The following is a 27,848-nucleotide window of genomic DNA, read 5'->3' on the forward strand; positions in this document are numbered from 1 at the left end:
CTCTGAAGACCCAGAGAGGGCGGAATTCCTGTGCGGAATGGGCTGTGGCTTGCCTCCGAAGTGCGTTTGCAAAGCAAGAGGATGTGGTTGGGACTGGAGACTTAACCCTCCCCCACCGCTTGATACTGCCACTTCTAGGGGGCTCTTTCGCGCACCCCACCCCGAAAGTCCTAGATATTGAGAGAAAGTCTGAGCCTGTTCCAGAAGTTGTACTTTTTTTGCGGGGGAAGGTGTGCTCAGCCCAGGCTGGATACCCTTCCCCAGGCCGCGAAGACAAGCAGAGCCCCCAGGAAGACCCTTCCTGCCCTTCCTCCTCTGGGGCACCCCAGGACTCGGTGGCCCCCGCCCCCACTTAATCGGGGGCCCTCGCCTCTCACCGTGGTCAACGGGACGTCCAGGGTACGGTGACCACTACTTCAAGGCCAGCTCCAAAACCGTCCTGGGCCAGCCCAAGGCAGGCTTTTATGCTTGGGGGCGGGCACCCGGGACTGACGGGCTGAAGGGCCAATCTGGTTGGGGGGGCCGCCCGCCGCCAGACCACGCCCCTCGCCCGGCTCCGGACGTTGGAGCAACAAGTGAAGTCCGGGAAGGGCTGGAATTTCGCGGGCGCGCGCCCTGCCAACTGTGCACCCAGTGGGCGACCCCTGTACGACGCTGGATCCAGCCAAGGGACGCCCCTCCCTGCCAGGGACCCTAGGAATTCGGCCCTGGGAGGTGAGTGCGATCCTGGGGTCCCCCGCCCTTCTTTCTCCAGGGGCCAGATCGAGGCAGTGGGAACTCAGAGAGCATTGCGTGATGCCTCGTGCGTGTCAGGGGCCAGCCCTACCCCCCTCCTCCCCCTCCGCCCCTCCTCCCCCTCTCCCCACGCCGCGAGAGGGTGATGGAGCCAACCTGGACCCAGCATTATGAGCAACTTGCCCTGACCAGTGTCACGCCACTTTATCCTCCCAACACTGTGTATCCCTTTATCATCCCCATTTTACAGATGAGAAAACCGAGACCCAGAGACAGTCATCCAGGGACAGTGCAGGGGCCAACTCTTGGATCTCTGACTCCTGGATCAACCCCTTCCTGAAGGTGCTCACTTGGATTTTCACCACCGCCGACCAAAAAAAAAAAAAATCCTTTATTCTCTTCGTCTATAAACCCAGGTCTCAAACTCAGATGGCCCCAGGGGCCAGGCAGGAGGTAAATGCCTCTGCTAAAAAAGTGACAACATGTCCTGCCTAGAGGGAGCAGAGCTTTACCTTGGGGGAGACCCATCCACGTATTCACAGATCCAAGGGGATTCCAGACTGTAGACAAAGTGTCCTGCCTCTTTAAAAAAAAAAAACTCTGGACCAAATAAAACCCAATGGAGCCATATCCAGTCCAGGGGCCACAAGTTTGCCACCTCTGCTAAATTATTTGTGTTGGGGTGGGAATTCTGGAACCTCCAGAAAGAACATGGAAAAAATCGGGTGTCTGTGACTAGTGCATTTTTTTTTTCTTTTTTTTCAGAGGGTCTATACTAGCATTGTGTGATAGAGCTTTCTGAGATCAGAGGAATGTTCTAGAACTCTGTGCCACCCAGTATAGTGGCCCCTGGCACCATATGGCTGTTGCCCACTAAGAAACTGAATATACATATTTAAGTAACCACATGCAGCCTGTCCGATTCCTAAGTGACTCTGAAACCCCCAAATGATTAAAGCAATTATATAAAATTATAGCAGATAAAAATTTCACATTTGCGGCAGGCCTTTTTTCCCACTCACGCATTCATTCATTTTTCCTACTCATTCATTCAACAATTCTTACTGAGCTGCTGTGCTGGGGAGGGGAGCACAGAAGTGAGTAAAATAGATCCCAGCCTTGTGATGCTAACCACCCAGTGGGGAAATGGATGATAAACTAGATAAATGAGTGAAATGCATAACGGGTCTGGTGTTGGTAAATGCTACCAAGAAAAGCAAAGAACTGGGATTGAGAATGTGGGGGCTACACTTTTTAGTAGGGTGGTCAGGGGTGGCCTTTCAGAGTGCCATCTGAGCACAGAAATGAGGGAGGAGAGGAGGGAGACCCATAGAGATCCGGAGAAGAGTATTCCTCATGATAGCAACAGCACGTGCAAAGGCCCTGAGGCTGAACCACGCCTGGTGAATTGGAGATGCAGCCAAAACCCTATGTGGCTGAGGCAGAGAGGTGGGGGAGAGCACTGGAGGAGAACAGGTCTGCGATGTGTAGAGCTCAGAGAGGTAAAGTGACTTGTCCAAGGTCACACAGCTGGAAAGTCACCAGGAGATATGCCTGGTAACTTTCAGCTTCCAAGTGGCCTTCAGTGCTGGGATGTGGTCAAAATATCCCTGGTCAAGGGGATGTAACTCAATTTTGATGTGGAATATAAAGTCCTGATGATTTTGCCCCACATCTTCTGAACAAAAGAAGAGCAGCCTCACTCACCTTCTTCCCTGGTGTGGAGATCAACCCCACCTCCAGTCCCTTGTGAACCCAGTCAAGGGTGCACGTGTAGGTGGGGGAGGGGAAGGAAAGGTGGCCACACCGTCAGCTCTTAGCACCACTGCCCCTTCCTCCTGGAAGCCTGCCTGCCTGCCTCTCCAGGCTCCCCCAGGCTAAGGTTGCCAGATAAAATACAGAATTCCTGATTAAATTTGAATTTCAGGTCAACAACAAATACCTTTTGGGGGTTTAAGTGTATTCCATGCAATATTTGGTATATACTTATACTAGAAAATTATTCATTGTTGATCTGAAATTCAAATTGAGCTGGGCATCCTATTTATTTTGTTGTTTTTACTAAACCTGACAACCCTACCCCCAAACCCATGTCCGCTTCTCTGCCCCAGCCATGTCTTCATGAAAACTCTGTCACTTCCCAGCCTTGGGGGGCTCCTTGAGGACAGCACCTGTCCAGGAGTCCTAGGGTGGGAGGTAAGAAATAGCTGCTGTCTCTGAGCTATTTCATTACGTTATTCAGAGGCCAGATTTGGATTTCCCCCATTTTCTGGATGAGGAAGCTGAAGAATTAAGAGGTGATGTAGTTTTCCCTGGGACACACAGCCACAAACGGGTGGCTGCGGGATTTGGACCCAAGGTCTTTGTTTCTAAGTTCACTGCCTGCTGCTTCCTCCTCCTCCTTTTCCTCCTCTCCATCCCCTTCCAGTGGAAAGGCTCTGAAAACTCCCCAGAACTTTTCCACTGGAACCTAAGAGAGGGAGAGGCAGGCAAGCAGTGTGCCACAAGGCGGCGCTGCTGGTCCCAGATTGGTGTCCTGGTCAATCTGCCTTCTGACCCTCCCTCCGTCCATCCATCCATCCATCCATCCATCCATCCATCCATCCACCATCCATCCATCCATCCATCCATCTATCAAGCATCTCCTATGATGTGTGAGCTAGGCCTGGCTGTGAGGACCCAGCGATTCACTGGATATTCAGTTATTCAACACAACAATTATTAAGTGCCTGCTGTATGCCAGGCCACTGCCAGGCAGCCATGGGGACCCAGTCTCGACCTCTGCCTTTGAGGCACTCATAGTCCAGTGGGGAGACCCACATGGGATCAGCAGGGCCCCTTTAAGAACTTCACGGGGGGAATTCCCTGGCGGTCCAGTGTGTAGGACTCCAGGTTTCCACTGCAGGGTTCAATCCCTGGTCAGGGAACTAGGATCCCACATGCCACGTGGCGCGACCAAAAAAAAAAAAACCCAAAAATAACAAAACAACAACAGCAACAAAAAACCTTCACGGACCTGAGGCACTTGATGCCTCCCTTCATGAAAAGATATTACAAATGATCTCTTACAATGGAATTGGTATTATTTTATTCATTGTTTCTTTTGATTTTAAGAGAAATTAAAATGAAGCCATTTTGTGGGTTCCTGAAAGTGCTGTGGACCCGGGGTCTCCTTTGTCTGATGACAAGTTGCCTCTGATGACCAGGTGGTTAAAATAGAAGCGGTCAGGGCTGTGATGGGGATGCTCAGGCATGGTGGAGCCCAGAAAAGGTGCTGGACTTAGGTGTGGGTGGTGGTCCTGGAAGGCTTCTAGGAGGAGGTGATGTCTAATCTGAGGCCTGAGAGATGAAGTCAGGTGAAGGTACTGGAGAAGCTGTTCCAGGCAGAGGGAACAGAGAGGGTGAAGGTGCAGAGTGAGGCTGGAGGGTAGACCGTGGCCAGGGGATGGGGAGTATTGGTGGGGGAGAGATGGAGCTAGACAGGTTGGCAAGGGCCAGGCTAACAGAGTCCTGAGGGCACTGGGGAGCCACAGAAGGTTCTGCAGTAAGGTCAGCAGGGGCATGTTGGAGCATTCGAAAGCTATCTTGGGCCATCCTGTGGATAAAGGAAACCTGGGAGGGGAACACGAGCCCACCTGCTTCAGGTAAGTCTTGAAAGGTGGAAGGGGGGTGTGCAGGAGGCTGTTCCAGAAACAGTGATGGTTATTCATTCCGGAAGTATTTATTAAACACCCCTTGTGTACCCTGCTCAGGATATAGCAGTGAACCAGACAGAACATCCCTGCCCTCACGGAGCTGATGTCCTAATTGGGGAGACAGACCACGTGCAACAGTCAATGCATAGTATATTAGAAGATGATAAGAGTTGTGGAGAAAAATAGAGCAGGAAAGGAAGATGGGGAGTCGCGGTGGTTTACAGTTTTAAATAAGGTAGACCAGGGACTTTCCTGGTGGTCCGGTGGGTAAAACTCTGCGCTCCTAATGCAGGGGGCCTGGGTTCGATCCCTGGTCAGGGAACTAGATCCTGCATGTATGCCACAACTAAGAGTCTGCATGCCGCAACTAAAGATCCTAGGTGCTGCAACTAAGACCCGGCACACCCAAATTAAATAATTTTTTTTTTTTTTTTAAAGGTAGACCAGGGAGACCTCACCGAGGAGATGACAGTTGAGCCGAGACCTGGAGGAGGGAAGGCTGTTGGACTGTGTAGCTTTTAGGACGAGGTGTGCTCCGGGCAGCAGTAACAGCATGTGCAAAGGCCCTGGGGCAGGACTATGCCTGGTGTGTTGGAGGAACAGCAAGGAACCTGTGTGTCTGGAGCAGAGAGCAAGGGGGAAAAGAGGGAGGAGGTAAGGACAGGGAGGGGACAGGAGCAGGTTGTGCAGGACATGGTGGACCCCGGGGAGACTTGGGTTTTTACTCTCAGGAAGGTGGGAGCCATCGAGGCCTGTGGGCAGAGAAAGGATGGGACCTGACTCAGGTTGGGGGTGACGGGCCATACCTGGGGACCTGGGAGAACAGGCAGCTTTTGGGAAACCACAGCTCATTTGAGGAGAGGGGGGCTGGGAGTTGGGTATAGGGGTTTGTTGGAGCCCTGCTGGGGAAGGGGCTTCCAATGTCCAGCAGAGGTTTTGGGCCTTTATTGTGGGAGCAGTGGGGCGCAACTGTCGGACTCAGAGCAGAGGAGGGGCCCCGTTCAGATCTCTGGGGATGGAGGCGTGGAACTTTTGAGATTCAGGGAAGGGGGGCCGGATATCTGGGGGGGCAGGCAGGAACTCATGGCCCCCTCTGCTGAGGATGAGGGGCAGATGGGAGAGAGACTGCAGCGGGAGAGTGACGGGCCATGGTTTGGAAGGTGAGGCTGATACGGGCCTCTGGCTGGGAATCCAGTGAGGGGTGAGGGTGGAGGGACAGTGGGACCACCCCTGAGGCTGGGACCAGCAGAGGAGCAAGTCTGGGGGGATGTTGGTAAGCAGTTTTGCTTCTCCCAGAGCCCCTGGCCTCAGGTAGTAGATTTAGCAAGTAAAAATATAGGACCCCCAGTTAAATGTGAATTTCAGATACACAGTGAAATTTTTTTTAGCATAAGTATGTCCCAAGTATTGCACGGGACATACACTGAGTAATTACTTGTTTACCTGCGGGACCTGTACTTTTTTCTGGCAACCCTACCCCAGCCAGTACAGATCTGCCCACGATGTCCCCCCAAACCGCAGCTCCGGCCAGTGGGTGGACAGCCTGACCGATTGTGGCCCCAATGGCCGGAAGACAAGGTTTTGTCTCCTTGTCCCGCTCGCCGCAGGAAGCTGGGGGTCTTTTAACATGCAGGCCCTGGCCTGTCCCCGCCCCCCCCTCACCCCGCCCTGGTGGCGCCAGCTGCCCGCTGCCCCGTGCGTGGCTTGGGGGAGGGGAGCTGCTCCCAGAGCCACTGTCCCCTGGGCCGGCCCCTCCCGGGCCGGGGTGGGGTGGGGTGTGGGGTCCCACTGGGTACCCCCGGCCCCGGGATGCAGGGCCAGGGGTGCAGGCAGCAGCAAGGCCTCCACGTGGCCTTTGTCCCCCTCCATCCTGGTGGCCCATCCAGCTCAGAGCCCGACATCGGAGGCCTCCTGGCCTTTCTGTGAAGTTCTGCAGGCCGAGCCGGCAGACTTCCTTGTCAGAATGTACTGGAAGGACAGAGGCCTACAGGCAGCTGACCAGGAACCAGATCCCTCGGGACCGCAGCCATTCCATCCCAGTGCCCCTATACTGAGTGGCCTTGTGTCGGGTGGCCAGGCCCAGAGGCTCTGGCCCAGCCCTCCGAGTGCCAGCTGCCAGGATGTCACGTTGTCGGGGAAAGAACACGCAGTCCTTGGCTCTCCCGGTCTCCCCTTTGTTCCCGGGAAGAGGAGGGGGCTTTTGTCCTGGCAGCCAGCCCCTCCCCCCTCAAACGGTCCCTTGAGGTGAAGATCGGAGGCACCTCGGGTCTGGGGTTTCTGGCCGGAGAGGGTCCCTTGTCACCCAGCATGGCAGAGGAGTCCCCTCCCCCCAGCCAGCCCTGCCTGCTCAGAGCTTCTGTGTCCGGACCTTGGGGGAGGCCAGGTCACCCCCTCGGGATTGGAATGCCGGAGGTGGCAGCAGCGGGGGGGTTGTGGGGGGGACATTCCCAGCGGGACAGGCGCCGTGATGACAGCTGCTGGCCCCCGCCTGTCCTGCGTCCCCTAAGTTGGAGGCTGCAGCTGGCGCGGGTGGCTTTGGTTTGGGGGGGCATGTATGTTATTTTGGGGGTGGCGGCAAAGGAGCGCGAGAGGCGCCTCCACCCAGGGCAGGAAGTGGGGCGGCCCCAGCTGCGTTCTCCCGTTGGCACACCTGGCCCAGCGGGCACTGGCGGCCACTGCACAGGAAGTGTTCCCAACGCCCGCCTGTATGGTCCCCCAATCGGAGGCCCGGAGGGGAGGCGGCCAGCAGAGAGGGTGCAGGGGCCCTCTGTTGTGGGCCAGAATCTTCCAGAAGACCCCCCCCACTGGGGTAGCAACGGTGCCTCTGGAGTGAGTGCTTACTGCGGTTGATACCGGTTATAGACGTTAATCCAGAGACTTCGGGAGGGAGGGGCTATTGATGAATCCGAGTTCTACAGATGAGAAAACTGAGGCTCAGAAACAGAAGCGACTCCCCCAAGGTCACACAGCACAGAAACCGCAGAGCTGGGAATCTCAGTAGCATTTAGGATCAGATATACTAATAACTCAACATAGGCCTCCAACCTGATAGTGTGGACAGGAGGTCCCAATCAGGGCGATCCTTGGGGTGTCTGGAGACATTTTTGGTTGTCTCGGTTGGAGGTACACCTGGCATCCAGTGGGTGGGAGCCAGGGATGGTACTCCACACCCCACAGTATCCAGGATGCCTCCCACAGAAAACAGTCCAGCCCCAAATGTAGTCTTGCTGAGGTGAAAAGTAATAATAATATTATTAATTATTATTAAGTATAATCTTCATTTTATTTTATTTTGAAACAAGGTTTGTTTGTTTTTGGGGGGGCCGCACCTCACAGCTTGTGGGATGTCAGTTCCCTGACAACCAGACATTGAACCTGAGCCCTCGGCAGTGAACGTCTAGAATCCTAACCACTAGGCAACCAGGGAACTTGCTAACCTTCATTTTATTTATTTATTTTTTAAAGTCTTTATTGGGGCTTCCCTGGTGGCACAGTGGCTGAGAGTCCGCCTGCCGATGCAGGGGACACGGGTTCGTGCCCCGGTCCGGGAAGATCCCACATGCCGCGGAGCGGCTGGGCCCGTGAGCCATGGCCACTGAGCCTGCGCGTCCGGAGCCTGTGCTCCTCAACGGGAGAGGCCACAACAGTGAGAGGCCCGCATACCGCAAAAAATAAAAAAAAGGCTTTATTGAATTTGTTACAATATTGCTTCCGCTTTATGTTCTGGTTTTTTGGCTGCGAGGCATGTGGGATCTTAGCTCCCTGACCAGGGATCGAACCTGCAACCCCTGCACTGGAAGGCGAAGTCTTAACCGCTGGGCCGCCAGGGAGGTCCCCTTAGTCTTCACTTTAAAGATGAGGAAACTAAGGCCCAGAGAGCCTGTGCTTTGGACTCCTGGACCCCAGGTACCCATTTCCCTTGGCTGCTTCCTTACTGTCCTTTCAAGCTTTGCAGTAAGGGAAACTGAGGCCCAGAGAGGAGATATAAGTGAAGACTGGAACCCACAGCCCAGCACAGGCCCCTCTGCTCCTCACAAATTGAGCCTGCAGTGGCTGTGTGGGCTCAGACTCTCCAGGGTCCCCATCCCAGCTCAGCCACTCACTGACACCCAGGGACCCTGGCAGGCAATGTCACCAGCCTCAGCTGTGTGTCTTCCTTCTCAGCTGAAGCGGTAATGATAACCACCGTGGTTCATGGAGAAGCAGCATGTACAAGGGTTAGGGCATCTAATCCTGGCTGCAAGCACTTGGGCAAATCACTGCTCTCCCCTGAGCCTCAGTTGTCTCAACTGTAAAATGGGGTGATAATCATTGTCCCTAACTCACAGATGATGGAGGGGATCAAATGAGGTAACACATAGCTTAGCATGGTGCCTGGGACATGGGAAGCACCATATAAGGGTCGGATATTTAAAAAAGAAAATTTTTAACTGTGGTAAAATACACAGAACATAAAATGTATCATTTAAACCTTTTTAAAGAGCACAGCTCAGTGACACTAAGCACATTTACATTGCTGTGCAACCATCCCCACCATCCATCTCCAGAACTTTCTCATCTTCCCAAACTGAAACTCTGTCCCCATGAAACACTGACTCCCCAGCCCCTCCCCCAGCCCCTGGCCCCCACCATCTACTTCCTGTCTCTGTGGATCTGACTCCTCTGGGGACCTGCTATGAGTGGAATCAGACAGTATTTGCCCTTTTGTGTCTGGCTTATTTCTCTGAGCGTCATGTCCTCAAGGATCATCCATGCTGTAGCAGGTGTCAGAATTTCCTTTTTAAAGCTGAGTAATATTCCATTGTATGGATGGACAGCATTTATTTATTCCTCCATTGATGGACACTCGGGTTGCTGAACCAGGGTGGTGTTAAGGGAAAGGGTAATAGTCTAGAAGGAATTTGAAAGTGGATTCAATAGAATTTGCCAAGGAATTGTCGGGGAATGTGGTTTTTATTTATTTTTTATTATTATTTTTTTAACATCTTTATTGGAGTATAATTGCTTTACAATGGTGTGTTAGTTTCTGCTTTATAACAAAGTGAATCAGTTATACATATGTTCCCATATCTCTTCCCTCTTGCATCTCCCTCCCTCCAACCCTCCCTATCCCACCCCTCTAGGTGGTCACAAAGCACCCAGCTGATCTCCCTGTGCTATGCAGCTGCTTCCCACTAGCTATCTATTTTACGTTTGGTAGCGTATATATGTCCTTGCCACCCTCTTACTTTGTCACAGCTTTCCCTTCCCCCTCCCCGTTTCCTCAAGTTCATTCTCTAGTAGGTCTATGTCTTTATTCCCATCTTACCCCTAGGTTCTTCATGACCTTTTTTTTTTTCTTAGATTCCATATGTATGTGTTAGCATACAATATTTGTTTTTCTCTTTCTGACTTACTTCACTCTGTATGACAGACTCTAGGTCCATCCACCTCACTACAAATAACTCAATTTCGTTTCTTTTTATGGCTGAGTAATATTCCATTGTATACATGTGCCAACATCTTCTTTATCCATTCATCTGTTGATGGACACTTAGATTGCTTCCACGTCTTGGCTATTGTAAATAGAACTGCAGTGAACATTGTGGTACATGACTCTTTTTGAATTGTGGTTTTCTTAGGGTATATGCCCAGTAGTGGGATTGCTGGGTCATATGGTAGTTCTATTTTTAGTTTTCTTAAGGAACCTCCGTACTGTTCTCCATAGTTGCTGTATCAATTTACATTCCCACCAACAGTGCAAGAGGGTTCCCTTTTCTCCACGCCCTCTCCAGCATTTATTGTTTCTAGATTTTTTGATGATGGTCATTCTGACTGGTGTGAGATGATACCTCATTGTAGTTTTGATTTGCATTTCTCTAATGATTAATGATGTTGAGCATTCTTTCATGTGTCTGTTGGCAATCTGTATATCTTCTTTGGAGAAATGTCTATTTAGGTCTTCTGCCCATTTATGGATTGGGTTGTTTGTTTCTTTTATATTGAGCTGCGTGAAGGGAATGTGGTTTTTAAAAATATGTCCACACATTTTGGACACTGCTTTAAAAGGTGGAGCCTAAGTCTATTCCCTGTGAGTATGGGCTGAATTTAGTGAATTGTTTCTCACAAACAAAATATGGCAGAAGTGATTGTGTCCAATACCCGTGAGGCTTCTGAAACTAGGTCATAAAAGGCACCATAGCCTTCTTGCTCTCTTTTTCTCCCTCTCTCTCTCTCTCTCTCTCTCTCTCATGTCAATCGCTCCAGGGGAAGCCAGGTGCAATGTTATGAGGATACCCCAGAAGCCCAGGTAGCAAAGAACTGAGGTCTCCCACCAACAGCCATGTGAGGGAGTCTTCTTGGAAGCAGCTTCCCCGACCCAGCTGAGCCTATAATCACAACTGCATTTAGAAAAGCTGTCTCTCTGACTGCTGTGTGGGGAATGGACTGTAGGGGGCAGGAATGAAAGCAGGGCCACCTGGGAGGTGGCTACTGCAATAGTCCAGGGAAGCCTTGATGGTGGCAGAGGAGATGGAGAGAATTAGATGGACGGATTTAATAGTTATTTGGGAAGTAAGACAAACAGGACTTGGGAGAATAAAAAGTCAGTGATGACCCTCAGGTGCGGTCTTCAATGAAACGGAGGGAGGAGCAGGTGGAGGCAGGGATGGAGGAAGATATGATGGCAGGTTTAGCTGTGGCCACACTGAGTCCATGTCCCCAAAATGTACAAGGGTGTCCATAAACGTAGCTACCTGCATGATAAGAATAGACTAGAGGCTCTCCACTAAGGGTGATTCTACCCACCCAGGGGACATTTGACAACATCTGGGGAAATTTCTGTTGTCACAACTGTGGCTGGGTGGGGGTGGGGTAGGGTGGGTGGGGATGCTACTGGCATCTCTTGGCTAAAAGCCGGAGATGCTGCTTAACATCCTGCAATGCACAGGGCTGTTCCCCATAAAAAGATTTATCTGACCCCAAATGTCAATTGTATGGAGGTGGAGAAATCCTATGGCTGGAATAAGAAAATCTACGATGTGGTATGTATATAAATAAATAAATAAATAAATAAATAAATAAATAAATATATATATATAATGGAATACGACTCAGCCATAAAAAAAAGAACAAAATAATGCCATTTGCAGCAACATGGATGCAACTAGAGATTACCATACTAAGTGAAGTAAGTCAGAAAGAGAAAGACCGATACCATATGATATCACTTATATGTGGAATCTAAAATATGGCACAAATGAACCTATCTACAAAACAGAAACAGACTCACAGACATAGAGAACAGACTGGTGGTTGCCAAGGGGGAGGGGGTGGGGGAGGGAGAGATTGGGAGTTTGGGATTAGCAGATGCCAACTATTATACGTAAGATGGGTAAACAACAAGGTCCTACTTTATAGCACAGGGAACTGTATTCAACATCCTGGGATAAACCATGATGGAAAAGAATATTTAAAAAAAGAATGTATGTGTGTAACTGACTCACTTTGTTGTACAGTAGAGACTGGCACAACAAACTATAGTTCAATTAAAAAATAAATAAATAAAGACAATCCCAACTTCAGTGGAGGTCGTTTATTCAGTAAAGTTTTATTTCTTGGATATGCAACAATCAAGTACAGATCGAGTTTCCTGGGCAGCTCGCCTCCAAACAATCTGGACCAAGCAGCTGGCAAAAGGGGAAAGAGCAAACAAGTCTCTCAGGGGAAGATTTTAAAGGATCAGGCCGGAAGTGACTTTTATCACTTCCTCTTACACCCCATTGGCCAGATCAGTCCCATGGTCTTGCCTAAGTGCAAGGGGTGCTGGGAAATGTAGTCCAGCCACGTCCCCAGGAGGAAGGAGGAAACGGATGGAAAAGGAGCCAGTTTGTGCCACAGTATTATTATCATTGTCCTCATTATTTCTGATGTTATTCCGAACTAGCGGCTTCCTGGATGTATTGTAGTCCATCCACAGGGTTAGTGCAGTGATTTTTCAAACCTCCTTTCTCAAATCCTCACTCTCTAGCCCGTCTCCAAAGAAAAGTACTCCAAACATTTCTGCATAAGCCATAGGATCAAGTCCAATGCCCCTGACCTAGCATTTCCAGAGTTCAAAATGTTGACCAAGCAGTGGGATATGGATGTCTGCAGAAATGAACCCTGAAGCTCATCTATGTTTCGGGACCTGGTAGAGGACGGTGAGAGGCTCTGCTCGGCAGGACTGGAAGGCTTCCTGGAAGAGGAGACCTGGGTGCTGTGACTTTGAAGAAAGCAGAAGCCCCTTATCCGAAATCCGAGGAGCGGGAGAAGAATGAGAAGGGTGTGGCATCAGTGAAATCAAGGGAAGTGGATGTTTGCGTAAAGAGGAAATGGTTGGGACTTACCTGGTGGCGCAGAGGTTAAGAATCCGCCTGCCAATGCAGGGGACACAGGTTGGAGCCCTGCTCCGGGAAGATCCCACATGCCGCGGAGCAACTAAGCCCGTGCGCCACAGCTACTGAGCCTGCGCTCTACAGCCCGCGAGCCACAACTACTGAAGCCCACGCGCCACAAGGAAGAGTAGCCCCGCTCACTGCAACTAGAGAAAGCCCGCATGCAGCAATGAAGACCCAACACGGCCAAAAATAAATAAATAAAATATTTTTTAAAAGAAAGAAAACAGTATACCAAGTCCTCAAAAAATTAAACATAGCATTGCCATATGATCCAGCAAGGCCACTTCTGCGTATATACACAAAATAATGGAAAGCAGGGTCTCAAAGAGATATTTATGTGTGTACCGTGTTCGTAGCAGCGTTTTTCACAGTAGCCCAAAGATGGAAACAAATGTCCACCGATGCGTGAATGGATAAACAAAATGTGACATATACAGACAATGGAATATTATTCAGCCTTTAAAAAAGGGGGGGGGCTGGTGGTGAGGGGAATGGGGAGTTAATGGTTAATGGAGACAGAGTTTCAGTTTGGGAAGCTAGGAAAGCTAGCTGTGGTTGCACTACAGTGTGAATGTGCTTGATGCCACTGAGCTGTACATCTAAAAAATGGTGAAGATGGTAAATCATGCTGCGTGTATTTTACCACAATAAAAAAAGATACATATCGGAAGAGTGAGGATAGTGGAATAAGGAGTATATACAGGTGAGAGGATGGAACTGCCCTGGGAGTGATCGTGTTACTGTGATTATCTAGACGCTTCTAATTCTCAGGGTACTGGAAGAAGTGCAAACTACAGGGACCCAGCACCGTGATGCTACAATTTACTGCAAAACAATCTGGGAGAGAGAAAAAGAGGAAAAGAGCAAATATGGCCAAAATCAACAACAGGAGGCTCGAGGTGGATGATCACCTGTCTATTGTATAATTCTTTCAAGCTTTTTCCATAGGAATTGGAATTTTTCCAAATAAAAAGTCTAAGAAGGACAAGGACAGTGAGGTGACCCTAGGCGCAGTGACCTGGAGGTCACTGAGACCTGACTGGTGAGCTGTTGGGGGTTGGAGAAGTCCATGAAGGGAAATAAATCCTAAAACTCATAATTAGCATCTGGCTGGCACTTGCTGTGTTCCAGAAGTTCTCCTAAAATCGGTGCACATACTAGCCCTTTTATTTTATTTTTTTGGCCGCACAGCAATATGGGATCTTAGTTCCCCGACCGGGATGGAACCCCTGCCCCCTGCAGTGGAAGCATGGAGTCTTAACCACTGGACTGCCAGGGAAGTCCCTAATCCTTTTAATCTTCTCCACACTCTAGGGCTAACAACTTTTGTTTTTTCCATTTTACAGATGGGGAAACTGAGGCCAGAGAGGAGAAATCCCTTGTCCCAAACAGAAGGAAGTAAGGATAGTATGGTGGGAAAGAATCGGAGGCCCCCCCCCGGGTTCACAGACGCCCCCTTCCGGCCTGATGACACCCCAGCTGTGAGGGGTAGTCACCAGCTGGCTTATGATCCACCTCTGGGATTCTTGAAACGCTCTGTCCCACCATCCAAGAGGAGCAGAGTCCCGAACACTGTTGTTATACATTAACAATCGCTTGTTATATCTTTAACAACCACTTGGGGGCTGGAGTGGTGCCGGGGCCCTGAGGAGGACTCTGCTGTGATATCCCCATCTTAATTTCCCCCCCCATATGGAACAGAGCTGGACAAAGGCCTTTGTGGTGTATGAGGTCAGGACCAGATGGAGGAAGGGTCTGGGACTGGGGAGCCCTTTGGAGGGCAAGAGGCATGGCTGGAAGGCTTCCTGGAGGAGGCGACATTGGCTCTGCAGCTTTGAAGAGCACAGCCCTTCTAGATCTAGTTCTGGGGAGGTGGGGATGGCCCAGACCTGGTCTCCAGAGCCTCAAGGATGCTCAGGCTGGGGCCAAGGACATTATGGCAAGCAAGGTCATCCTCTTCCTCCCTAAAATAAACCATTTTGAATTTTCGGGAAGCAGGGCAGCGGAATGACACCGCCTCAGGGTTGGATCCTTTTGTCCACTGCAAAAGGAAGATTACATACCCAAATCAGCAGGGGTACATCCCCACCCAGGCCCAGCAGTGACCCCTGCCAGGGAGCCAGGACTGCCACAGAAGCTCTTTTGGAGACACCCTGTAAACATGGCTGAAAGTGAGAGATCTCTCTCATGAAAAAATTTTTTTTTAAAGAGAGAAATAGCAAATTAAATCTGTGCATTCTATCTGCACCGCCTCCCCTCAAAAAAGTTTGATCTGAAACAGCATCTCAGAATGTTCCGGGATGCCTTGGGCCCACCATTCAAGTGTATATGCCTCCCCTCTGCATGGTTTATGGAGGGCCCGCGGCAGAGGTGAGGCAGGTGCGAGTATTTTGTCGCCTGCGGGTGCTTGGAGAAATATTTCAGAGTCATTAGCCCAGAATAAACACTCTGGCCCATTCCTTCATTCCTGACCACCCAGGACCTGGTGGGCCGCAGCGGATGCTTTGGGGACCCGACGGAGGTTTAAAAGATTTTAAGCCGAGGAGTATGGTGGCCCGCCTTGTGTGGAGAGTCTTTTAGTTGCTTGGGGAATCGGATGACCAGATAAAATACAGGATGTTCAGTTAAACTGGCATATCAGATAAACAACGAATGATTTTTTAAAGCATAAGTAGATACTAACTGTGGTGAGGGACATACTTATGCTAAAAAATTATTCTTCTGAAATTCAAGTCTAATTGGGGGTCCTGGATTTTTATTTGCAGGAAGGACAGAACGTGGGGATCCAGGTCAGGGGTCAGGAGACCCAGGTGCAGGTGACCGCCCTGGTCCAGGGGATGGATGGGAGGAAAGCTGGATGCAGAGGAGGGCAGAGAAATAGGTGGATTCTGGGGAGATTTTGGAGAGGGACCCCTATGGCTTGCTGATGGATTGGACGTGGGTGGATGTGCTGGGAGGACTTGGGCTTTTACCCTGAATGTGGTGGGGGAGCCGGGGAGGGGGACTGTGAGTGGACGAGGGATAAGACTTGGATAAGAGGCTCCCAGACCCAGCCTGGGGACTCAGCAACCATCTGTCCCCATAAATGGCCCCAGCCCGGGTCTCCCCACCTCGGTACTACTGACATCTGGAGCCGGGCCATTCTCTGTGGGAGATCGTCCTGGGCACTGTGCGGCACGGAGCAGCAGCCCTAGGCCCCACCCCCTAGATGCCAGGAGCACACCCTGCTCCCCTCACTTGGGATAACCCATACAACCAGGCTTTGCCAGTGTCCTCTGGAGGGCAGAGTTGCTCCCAGTTGGGGATCCCTGGTCTTGGCACTGTAAGAGCCAGCAAGCAGGTGGGTCTGGGGTGCTAACTGGGGTGCGGTCCTGGAAGGCTTTGTCAGTCTGGAAGGCTTTGTCCTCTACTGGTATTGAGTGATCTTTCTTGGGATGGGAGAAATGGATGACCGCCCGGCTGGAGCTTGGCAAGTTTCACACTACGTGCTGCCCAAGCCTGGACTCATCTGAAGGCCATCTGCACGAGGCAAAGGAAGGACCTGCCTTAGAGTTTGATAAAACTTGAAATATTTAGACGTTTGGGCGTTTAATTCTGATGATCCAGGCTCACGGTAACACTGCTCCCGTCCAGCAGCCCGCAGCTGTCTGAGTCCACGGGGGCTCTGGTGATAATGATGGGCACCTTGACCTTGACACTGGTCAGGGACCAGGGCAGGTGGACGGTGCTGACCAGCTCGTAGTAGGTGTTCATGATCTCGCTGTCCTGTGTGCCGCCGCTCACGGACAGCACGGGCGGGAGGTAGAAAGTGCTGACGATCTTGGTGGTGTTGAAGGGTGTGATTTGGATGTTGGCCTCCTGCCGAAACAGCTCGCTGCTGTCCACCCTTGAGTGTCGCTCTGCATTGGGTGTGAAGCCCTCGTACTGCACGTGGGCGTAGAGGGCGAAGATGACCTTCTTGATGCACTTGCTGGTCTGGTTGTTGATTTCCGTGGTGAAAATGACCCTCTCCCCTGGCGTGAAGGTGTTCTTTTCCATCTGGATCTGCAGGCAGATGGTGCCCTGTCTGCAGCAATTGTAGGAGATCTTTTTCTTGGCCTCCACGAACAGAGGATTCTAGAAGGAGGTGGGGGGAATGGACAATTGTGAGGCATTGCGGCCACAAGATCCACTTGCTCACCCAACAGTCCACCAAAGCCTTGAGCCTTTGGGACTCTCCTAGTAAGAGGCACTGGGATGGAATCTGGAGTCTTGGGGATTTTGCAGCCCAAAGTCATTCCCAGCTTTGCCATTTAATCAAAATCCTTTGCCATGCTGACTGTCAATTTCCTTGTCTGTAAAATAGACCTAAGAAATTCACAAGGCCCTGGCTTTATCCCCAGCTCCATAACTCACTTGCTGTGTGACCTTGTACCAGTGCCTTGACTTCTCTGAGTCTTAGTTTTCTGGAAGACAGGGAATGTCTTATGGTCTAAGCCCAGACCTAGGGCTTACTCAAGTAGTTCAGACTTAAGGAGAAAATATTATGGGCTCTGAATCATGAAAACTGTAGAGTTGAAATTATGTAACGTGTTTAAATAAAAGCTTCAAAAAGCAGCCTTTATATCAATTGGTTAGCTGTTGGATTGCAAATAAAGTCACATATACGTTATGTTTAATGTGTGGCTTGGGTAACATTTGGCTTTTTATTTGTGGGTACTATTGTAAAAGACTCGAGGGAATTCTCTGGCCGTCCAGGGGCTAGGACTTGGCGCTTTCACTGCCGAGGCCCAGGTTTGATCCCTGGCCAGGGAACTAAGATCCTGCAAGCCATGTGACCAAAAAATAAATAAATAAATGAAATAAAATAAAAGATTTGATGTGAGGTGGAGTGCGCTTCCAACGATTTGCTCTCCACTTCTGCTGACTTCCTGTATCTTCTTCCAGAGGAACTTAATACTTTTACAAGCATGTGTGTGTGTGTGTGTGTGTGTGTGTGTGGCATTTGTCATGCTCATGCAAATGTTTGTATTGTTTAGGAGTACATTTATTTATTTGTGGTAGAAGTACACAGTATTGTTTGACATATCTGAATGTTTTAAATAAATCAAGCCTCATATCTTTTCCAGCAACCTGCTTTTCTAGCTTAACGTCCTGTGTTTGAAAGACATTCATGTTGGTGCCTGTCATTCTGATTCATTTGTTTCCACGATGGCAATGGAAAGTGCTGCAAAATAGTTAATTTACCCTTCCCCCTCCAGGATAGACATTTATATATATATATATATTATATGCATATTTTATGTATATATATAATTTTTTTTTTTTTTTTTTTTTGCCGTGCTGTGTGGCATGCAGGATCCTAGTTCCCTGACCAGGGATTGAACCTGCACCCCCTGCAGTGGAAGCATGGAGTCCTAACCACTGGACGGCTAGGGAAGGATAGACATTTATATTGTTTCCATGTGTGTTTGACATCATAAAAGAGCTTGAAGGAGCATCTGAAGACACTTCTTGGGCTTACATACAAGAAAGAGTTGCTCTACCAAAGAAGATATACAGATGGTCAATAGGCACACGAAAAAAGGCTCAACGTGGCTAATCATCAGAGAAATAGAAATCAAAACCACAATGAGATAGCACCTCACACCTGTCAGAATGGGTATCATCAAAAATTCTACAAATGGCAGATGCTGGCCAGGATGTGGAGGAAAGGGAACCCTCGTACACTGTTGGTGGGAATGTAAATTGGTGCAGCCGCTGTGGAGAACAGTATGGAGGTTCCTCAAAAAACTAAAAGTAGGGCTTCCCTGGTGGCGCAGTGGTTGAGAGTCCGCCTGCCGATGCAGGGGACACGGGTTCGTGCCCCGGTCCGGGAAGATCCCACGTGCCGCGGAGCGGCTGGGCCCGTGAGCCATGGCCACTGAGCCTGCGCGTCCGGAGCCTGTACTCCGCAACGGGAGAGGCCACGACAGTGAGAGGCCCGCGTACCGCCAAAAAAAAAAAGAAAAAATGGGCAGAAGACCTAAATAGACATTTCTCCAAAGAAGACATACAGATGGCTAACAAACACATGAAAAGATGCTCAACGTCACTAATTACTAGAGAAATGCAAATCAGAACTACAATGAGGTATCACCTCACACCAGTCAGAATGGCTATCATTAAAAAGTCTACAAACAATAAATGCTAGAGAGGGTGTGGAGAAAAGGGCACACACTTACACTGTTGGTGGGAATGTAAATTGGTACAGTCACTATTGAGAACAGTATGGAGGTTCCTTAAAAAACCAAAAATAGAACTACTATATGACCCAGCAATTCCACTCCTGGGCATATACCTGGAGAAAGCCATAATTCAAAAAGATACATGCACCCCAATGGTCATTGCAGCACTACTTACAATAACCAGGTCATGGAAGCAACCTAAGTGTCCATCAACAGAGGAATGGATAAAGAAGATGTGGTACATATATACAATGGAATATTACTCAGTCATAGAAAAGAATGAAACTGCACCATTTGCAGAGACATGGATGGACCTAGAGACTGTCATACAGAGGGAAGTAAGACAGTAGGAGAAAAACAAGTATCATATATTAACGCATATATGTGGAATCTAGAAAAATGGTATAGATGAACTTATTTGCAGAGCAGAAATGGAGACACAGACGTAGGGAACAGACGTATGGATACCAAGGGGGGAAGGGGAGGGTGGGACAGATTGGGAGATTAGGGGTGACATATATACACTACTCGGTATAAGATAGATAACTAATGAGAACCTGCTGTATAGCACAGGGAGCTCTACTCAGTGCTCTGTGGTGACCTAAATGGGAGGGAAATCCAAGGAAGAGGGGATACATGTATACATGTGGCTGATTCACTTCGCTGTACAGCAGAAACTAACACAACATTGTAAAGCAACTATACTCCACTAAAAATAAAGAGAGAGACACAGGCTACTATATACAAAGTAAACGATTAACAAGGGTATATTATACAGCACAGGGAAATATAGCCATTATTTTGTAATAACTTTAAATGGAGTATAGTCTATAAAAATATTGAGTCACTGTTATACACCAGAAACTAATGTAATATTGTAAATCAACTATACTACAATTTAAAAGAAAGAGTTGGTCTAGGACATAGAGTTGATGAATTTTTTTCTGTAAAGAGCCTGATGATAAATCTTTTAGACTCTGCAGGCCACATAGAGTATTTGTTACATATTATTCTTTTTTTAAAAACCGCAACTCATAGTTGAAATGTAGATTTTAATATTGTGGCAAAAACCACAAATCTATATATCCAGCGGCATCTAAATCTATGAAAGAGAAATAAGTTTCATGAAATAATGCTTATCCTTGCTACATGCCTGCTGAGAATTCCTCTTCTATCCTCTTCTATTCTATTTCATCTATTCTTTTAAAAACTGTTGATTGGACCCTCTGAATTGATTTTTCTGTTATTTCTAGTCTACTTACGCTATTCTATTCTATCATTTTGTTTTATATAAAACGAAAATGTTGTAACCCACCAAATTTATTTTTTCTGGTAAATTCTATCCCCTTTTACGTATTCAATACTATTCTATTCAGTCCTACACATTGATTTTATAAAAACAAAATCTGTTGCAACCCACCAAATTTATATTTTCTGACATATTCTATTCTCTGTTTTCATTTTAAAAAATTAATGGCAACCCACCAAGTGGACTTTTTCTGATATTTTCTATTCTACTTATTTTATTCTCTGTTCTGTTTTCTTATTTTATATTAAGAACAACAACGTTTGCAACCCGCAAAATTGATATTTTTTGATATTTTTCTATTTTGGTCCTGCCTATCCTTTCATTTTGTAGAAATATGCTTTGCAACTTGCTAAATGGATTTTGCACCCCACTAGCGGGTCATGACCTGAGGTTTGAAAAACACTGTTCTAGGTTCAATGCCCTTCCTCTTGGAGACCTCAGGCTGACCCCCACCCCCCCCAACCCCTTCAGCCTCACCTCCTACCCTCTGCCTCTGGCTTCTGCCTATCTTCAGCCTTCCCACTCTTTCCCTCCTCTTGGAAGGCTAATTGCAGCCCATTTCATTCTAAACCCCTCCAGTCTTATTCGAAAATTCGTTGCATGCGTTAGGACCCTGCAGGCATTAAAGGACTCACTGCCCTAACTCAAGGCCAAGCCAGCAGTTCTGTCCTGGTCCTGAAGGAGGTGCTGAGAGGCATCAGGGGTGGCCCATCAGAGAGACCCCCGCACCAGGCCAGGTGGGGTGGCCACAGGGCTCTGATTTCCAAGAATATTAGGGCACAAACTCAACATTGATTTTCCACACCCAGGAGTTTTTTGGGACCCCATATTCCTTTGGCATATATGAAACTTTGCGGGGATTCATTCATTCAACCAGTATTTGTTTGTATCAACTTGGTGCAAAGTTCAAGGAAAACCCATAGCAGTGAAGACCAGTCCAGTCTCTGCTCTGGTCTGGAGAGGGACATATAAATGGTACATTCCTTTTTTTTTTTTTTAATGGTGCATTTCTTTTGTTGTTGTTGTTTATTTATTTATTTATGGCTGCTTTGGGTCTTCATTGCTGTGCACGGGATTTCTCTAGTTGCAGCGAGCGGGTGTTACTCTTCGTTGTGGTGCGCGGGCTTCTCATTGCAGTGGCTTCTCTTGTTGCGGAGCATGGGCTCTAGGCACATGGGCTCCATAGTTGTGGCTCATGGGCTCTAGAGCGCAGGCTCAGTAGTTGTGGCGCATGAGCTTATTTGCTCTGTGGCATGTGGGATCTTCCCGGACCAGGGCTCGAACCCAGGTGTCCTACATTGGCAGGCAGATTCTTAACCACTGCGCCACCAGGGAAGCCCTAATGGTACATTTCTGATAGGGATAAGATAGGAGGTTAGGCAAGGGGGTGAGGTAAGGGGAGTCAGGATGCCAACTCTTTCAGGCTTCTTGGTTAGAAAAGGTCTTGGGGACATGTCCTCTACCCAATGATACTGCTTGTTGGAAGAGGCAACAGGTCACGTCTTTCAAAATTCTAAAGGTACACAGAGAGGAGTGAATGTGGAAAAATTGGAACCCTCGTTCATGGCTGGTGGGAATGTAAAATGGGGTGGCCGCTGTAGAAAAGAGTCTGGCCGCTCCTCGAAAGGTAAAACATAGAGTTACCATCTTTCCCAGTTCCACTCCTAGGTGTCTACCCATGAGAAATGAAAACTCGCGTCCATGTAAAAACTTGCACACATATGTTAGTAGCAGCATGGTTCCTAATAGCCAAAATGTGGAAACAATCCAAGGTCCATCAAGAGGTGAGGGGAGGGACGTCCAGACCAGGCAAATCCACAGAGACACAGAATGGATTTAGTGGTGGCTGGGGGAGGGGACGGAGAGGTTTGGGGGTGACAGCTAAGGGATGCAAGACTTCTTTGGGGGATAATAAAAGTGTTCTAAAACTGACTGTGGTGAGGGCTGTACAACTGTGTGAATGCACTAAAGGCCATTGATTTGGACATTTTATTTTATTTTTATTTATTTATTTTTTATTTGGCCGCACCGCTTAGCACATGGGATCGTAGTTCCCCCATGAGGGATCAAACACACGCCCCTTGTATTGGAAGCATGGAACCTTAACCACTGGACCGCCAGGGAAGTCCTGATTTGGACATTTTAAAGGGGTGAATTATAAGGTATGTGAGTTGTATATCAATAAAGATGTTAAAAAAAAAAAAGTGGAAGGGGAAAAATTTTGCCCCTCCCCTGCTCCCTCCCAGGAGGCAGTGTCTGTTGCTGGTTTCTCTGGTCTCTGGAAAGAGACGTCTGTTACACCTGCAAGGAAGTTCTGTGCAGTTTTTGTTTTTACCACCAACGGCTAGACACGCTGTTCTGAACTTTGCTTTACTCATTCAACCCAGTAACTTGGAGGTGCTGAGAGGGAGAGCTACCTCACTCTCTGTCTCTGTGTCTTGGTCTCTCTCTCTTTCTCTCTTTGCTGTATCTGTAGAGTTGACCTTTGTGTACTGCTACTTTAATTGACTTAGCAACAAACATTTAAGCTGTTGCCAGTTTCTGGCCACCACAAACAGTGCAGTGAGAGGTCATGTCACACACGTGAAACGATAGCGATGGGAGAATTTTCTAGAAGGGAAATGGATGGGGCAAAGTGCGTGTTCATTTTAATATGGATATTGCCTTCTGTGGGGGTTGTGGCGGTTCATTGGGGCATCAGCAATGCTGGTGATTGAAGACCTGGCTTCCAAGCAAAGATCTGAAGGATGAGGGGGAGGGATAGGAAGATTCTGTCACAGGGCTCCAGGCAGAGGACACAGCCTGTGCAAAGGCCCTGGGGCAGCACCATGCCTGGCGTGTTGGAGGAACAGCAAGGAGGCCAGTGTGTCGGGAGCAGAGTGAGTGAGGGGGAGAGAGGGAGGAGGGGAGGGCAGGGAGGGGATGGGGCAGGTGGTGCAGGGTCTTGGGGGCCACAGGGAGGCCTTGAGCTTTTACCCCGTGGAAGGTGGGAGCCCTGGAAGGCTGAGCAGGGTCATCACCTGAATCCTTTCAGCTGCTATGAGAAGGACAGATTATAGGAGTCAAGACTCCGTGTCTACTTGGACCAGAGCAGTAGCTTCTGCCCTGGTCCACCAGCTCCTGTCCTCACCCTACCCCCTACAATCTGATTAAAACAGTACTGAGTGGCTGAAGAAAACATCATATTTCTGTACTCTCAAAACATATCTGTAGGGACTTCCCTGGTGATGCAGTGGTTAAGAATCTGCCTGCCAGTGCACGGGGCACGGGTTTAAGCCCTGGTCCGGGAAGATGCCACATGCCACGGAGCAACTAAGCCCGTGTGCCACAACTACCGAGCCTGCGCTCTAGAGCCCGCGCACCACAGCTATGGTGCCCGCGCGCCACACTACTGAAGCACGCATGCCTCAAGTCCGTGGTCCGCAACAAGAGAAGCCACCACAATAAGAAGCCCGCACACCGCACTGAAGAGTAGCCCCCCGCTCGCCGCAACTAGAGAAAGCCCGTGTGCAGCAACAAAGACCCAGTGTAGCCATAAATAAATAAATAATAAAACATATCTGTAATAACTCCCTTTGCTGCTATAATAATGATTTGAGCTCTTCCCATTTACTAGGCATCCCCTATGTGTACACATCGTGCTGGGTGCTTTGTGATCCCCACAATCGAGGAAAGATTAGTAGTAGTAGTATTCCCATTGTACAGATCAGGACAATCGAGGGTCTGGGAGGTGCTGTTAATTGCCCAAGGCCATCGGCTAGCGAAGGATCTGGCGGCAGAGATCTCAAGCTAGGTGTGGTCCCATACCAGCATTTTGCCCCAATTCCTGCCTTGTGCCCCCTGAACCCTAGATTAACTCTTGAGGGAAGAGCCAGAGAAGGGCCAGAGCCCGCTCTGGGTCACACAGGGAGCAGGTGGCCAAGTGGGCCTTGAGCTCAGGTCTGCTTCATCTGATCCACCCCTCCAAGCATCTACCCCCCTGAAGTAGGCCGGGCTAGAGATGATCCCTGTTACACAGGTAAGACTACCCGGGACTTCCCTGGCAGTCCAGTGGTTAAGACTCCATGCTTCCAATGCAGGGGGCGCACGTCTGATCCCTGGTCAGGGAATTAAGATCCCACATGCCATGTGGTACAGCCAAAAAAAAAAAAAAAAAAAGGCTACCTGTGGCAGCAGCAGCAGTGACAAGATTTATGGGGCCTTAGTATTCTGGGGCTCTCTCCTACCACCGCTGCCGGCCACTGTGCAAGGTCCAGAATTTGCATGAAGTCCACTCACTGCTCCTTCTGAGATCTAGGGGACAGGCACCATCTCTGTGCCCATTTGACAGATGAGGAAATGCAGGCACAGAGAGGCCACATCACTTGCAGAGGGTCACACAGCAGGTAGGTGGAGATGCTAGGATTTTTAACTTGGACGTTGAAAACTAAAATGCCAGCCCTCTCAGCCACAACACTCTGATGACAAATGGGTCCCCAGGGAGGTGAAGTGACTTTGGCCAATGTAAGTCCACCCTCCCTTACTTCCACCTCTGCACCTGGCCTCCAGAAGCTGTCCAAAAACTTCCTCCGCTCAGGTGACTGATGCCACAAGGCCCTTCCTTCCCCCTGAATGGAGGGCATCCCCTTTCCGTGCTTCTTGGTGGGGGGTACCACCTCCATTATCAGTTCCTGGAGAGTCACCGAGCACCCAGGACCCTCAGTCAGGGGTCACAGAGGGGCCTCTGCTCACTCTTTTTTTTTTTTTTAATAACATTTATTTATTTACTTATTTTTGGCTGCGTTTGGTCTTCGTTGCTGCACGCGGACTTTCTCTAGTTGGGGCGAGTGGGGGCTACTCTTCATCATGGTGCACGGGTTTCTCATTGCGGTGGTTTCTCTTTGTTGCGGACCATGGGCTCTAGGCTCAAGGGCTTCAGTAGTTGTGGCATGCGGGCTAGTAGTTGTGGCTCGTGGGCTCGGTAGTTGTGGTGCACGGGCTTAGCTGCTCCGCGGTATGTGGGATTTTCCCGGAGCAGGGCTCAAACCTGTGTCCCCTGCATTGGCAGGCGGATTCTTAACCACTGCACCACCAGGGAAGTCCCTCTGCTCACTCTTGATTCTCGAATGTCAAGGACATTCAGGGCCCATGTCATTCTCTGTGGGGGGCACTGCGGGGTGTGGAGCGTCATCCCTGGCCCACACTCTCTTGATCCCACTCATCACCCCTCCCCAGTTGAGACAAACAAAAATGTTCCCAGACATCTCACAGTGTCCCCCGCAGGGGCAGAATCACCCCAGTTGAGAGCCGCTGGTTTAGTTCCTGCCCTGGTTTCTGATTCCTCGTTTGTGAAATCACTGGGCCGGAGGAGCGGCCAACACCTTCCCTTCTTCCGGGTCACGGCCTCCCCTGTCTCCTGGCTGCCCACCTCCCCCTCCTCCGGGGAGCTTTGAGGACATGCCCTACCCCTGCTCCTTCTGCATCACTACCTGCAATGGGTTTTCTGCGTGGAAATCCGAAGAAGTCCCTTGAACCAACAAGTACCTTCTCTTCTTGGCTAGAATGTGCTCCCGACCCATGCAGGAGGCCTGCACGAAGTAAAAGACGTGGCCACTTTTGCTGGTGAAGGTAGAAGGGAGCCTGGCAGGTAAGTTGAAATGGAAGTCAAAGGTGCGGCTGCCTGCACTTAACCAATTATCTGAAAGCAAAACACACCGATGCCATCAGAAGGTTCTAGAATCTTTTCTTCCCTCTTTTCTTTCTTTATTGTTTTGGCAGGGAGCTTGTTTTGGACCTGGCCTGTTTGTCCTTGAGCTAGGCTTAGCTCTGTGATTTTTAGGGATCGAAAAAGCCTAGGCCCATAAATATTAGGTCTCAGCTGGGCTGGAGACCGATGCCCTGGGTAGGTGATGCGACTGGGGTGGTCACCCAAAACCACTGACCAGGACTTGCTCACCCCTGCTCTGGGCCTGGGAAACTGGAGGTCTGGCTGCAGGATTCGATCGCATATTTATTCAACAAACACACCTTGGGTCCCAAGGCAGGCAAATCTCCCTGCCCTGGCAGAGCTTGGCCTTCAGTGCACAGCATACAGTAGGTGCTTAATATTTGTTGATTGACTGAGTGCTGATGGAAGACCGGGGAGGGACTCACACTGCCCCCCATCTCTGTGACCTCCCTGTTTTATTTTTTTTTGCACTTCTCCAAAACCCCCTTATTAGAGCGTTTTCCCTACCTGATGGCAACCCCAGCGACGCCAGGGACCCTGTCTGTTTTCTTCGCTGTTGTATCCCCAGCATCTGCCATGGCTGTTGTGCACAGTAGGTGCTTAATACATGTTTGTGAAGTAAATGAGTGAACCTATCGCAGGCTTGGGGCTGATGCTTCTGAGGGGAAAGGATGCTTCCCTTGGAAATGGAGAAGGGTGATAGCTGATAATGTGGGTGGTGAGGGGTGGGGGAGTGTTTTGGTTGAAAAAACGAACACCTAACAAGCATTACTGTATACCCCTCCCCCCCACCCCACTATTCTGAGCCCTCCCCTCGACATGCCATTAAATCATTAAGTCCTCAAGGCAGTCTTAGGAGGCAGGACTTTTTCCTATTCCCATCCTCCAGGTGGGTTAACCGGGACACCGAGAGGCGGCCTAATTGCTGAGTATGAAGGCCCAGCAGGTTGCCGTTCCTCCCTTGGATATCTGGGCAGGTCCCCCTCCCATCACTAGATCTGAGCTTGGTAGTCACCTCTTTGGAGAGACCTTCCCAGGCTACCCTATCTAAAATTAAAAAAAAAAAATCTACAATTGAACTTTGTTCAGTCAAGCATTGGCCAAGTGTTCTGCTTGACTGTGGACTACCCGGAAGCACCCCCATGGACACATTTTGGAAAGGACATATAGTTTCCTGGTAGCTTAGGCTTCCTGATGTCTGTCCAGACTTTAGATTTGAACCTGGCAGAGTTGGGGACTAGTCAGTCCTTCCCACGGAGAGCTTTCCTAGCCTTCTCCCTCCTATCTCTTTCCCTGTGACCACGGGACCAGGCCTCTGCCGAGCTCTGATATCCCTGGGGGTTTGTTGATTGACTAACAGATGTGTTTACCTTCCAGACCCCGGTTCCTATTCTGGCTAAGGTTGGCGGCCGGCCTTGTCCTTACCCTCCACTGGGAATGTCTTTGTCTTGTGCACATAGTTAGCCTTGTTGTTGCAAATAACATCTCGGCTATAATCGCGGGATGCCCCAATTTCTTCATTCCACTCCACATAACCTCTTCCCACGAGCTCCACCTTCACGATGGGGTCCACCAGGGTGCTGTTCAGAGTTAGAACCACCTGCCCTTTTATGCTGGAGCCGGCCAGGTAGACCGCATCCTTGGGCAGCACTAATTCAATGGACTTCACCACAGACATAGGGGGTTGGGGTGACGGAGAAACATCCTCCCCCCTCCCCCATGTCACTGAGATCCCCGGTTCCTTGGCCACAGTGACATCATCTGTCTGTGACATCATCC

At 49.4% G+C, this 27,848-nt stretch overlaps 2 protein-coding genes and 1 long non-coding RNA gene across 3 annotated transcripts in view; 1 reads left to right on the forward strand and 2 right to left on the reverse strand.

Annotated features, from left to right (window-relative positions):
* The window catches only part of PLIN3 (perilipin 3), a 36,838-nt gene extending 23,318 nt beyond the window's left edge, over positions 1-13,520 (reverse strand). Inside the window, 2 exon segments of the mRNA XM_032626134.1 lie at positions 378-426; positions 13,509-13,520. The gene's annotated coding sequence lies outside the window, so the exon portion shown is untranslated.
* Positions 582-1,463, forward strand: LOC116750850. The gene is made up of 2 exons (XR_004349126.1): positions 582-714; positions 986-1,463. It is a non-coding gene; the product is annotated as an uncharacterized LOC116750850 (long non-coding RNA).
* Positions 13,521-16,393: 2,873 nt separating the features above from the next.
* ARRDC5 (arrestin domain containing 5) lies at positions 16,394-27,757 on the reverse strand. Its single transcript, XM_032628124.1, has 3 exons — positions 27,495-27,757; positions 25,831-26,039; positions 16,394-16,963 (listed from the first exon to the last, which is right to left on the reverse strand). Exons 1-3 carry the CDS (start codon positions 27,745-27,747, stop codon positions 16,436-16,438), a joined length of 990 nt encoding a protein of 329 aa, XP_032484015.1. The 5' UTR covers positions 27,748-27,757; the 3' UTR covers positions 16,394-16,435.
* Between the last annotated feature and the right edge of the window lie 91 nt (positions 27,758-27,848).

The sequence above is a fragment of the Phocoena sinus genome, chromosome 3 (assembly GCF_008692025.1).
Source record: "Phocoena sinus isolate mPhoSin1 chromosome 3, mPhoSin1.pri, whole genome shotgun sequence".
Classification (NCBI taxonomy): Eukaryota; Metazoa; Chordata; class Mammalia; order Artiodactyla; family Phocoenidae; genus Phocoena; species Phocoena sinus.

Bases quoted from the DNA above. Each gene is read 5' to 3' on its own strand.
- ARRDC5 (XM_032628124.1), bottom strand. From the start codon at position 27,747: ATGTCTGTGGTGAAGTCCATTGAATTAGTGCTGCCCAAGGATGCGGTC. The intron at 26,040-27,494 runs GTAAGGACAAGG...TTTTGCTTTCAG, and splicing joins AAAGACATTCCCAGTGGAGG to ATAATTGGTTAAGTGCAGGC. The intron at 16,964-25,830 runs GTAGTGATGCAG...ACCTCCTTCTAG, and splicing joins ACGCAGAAAACCCATTGCAG to AATCCTCTGTTCGTGGAGGC.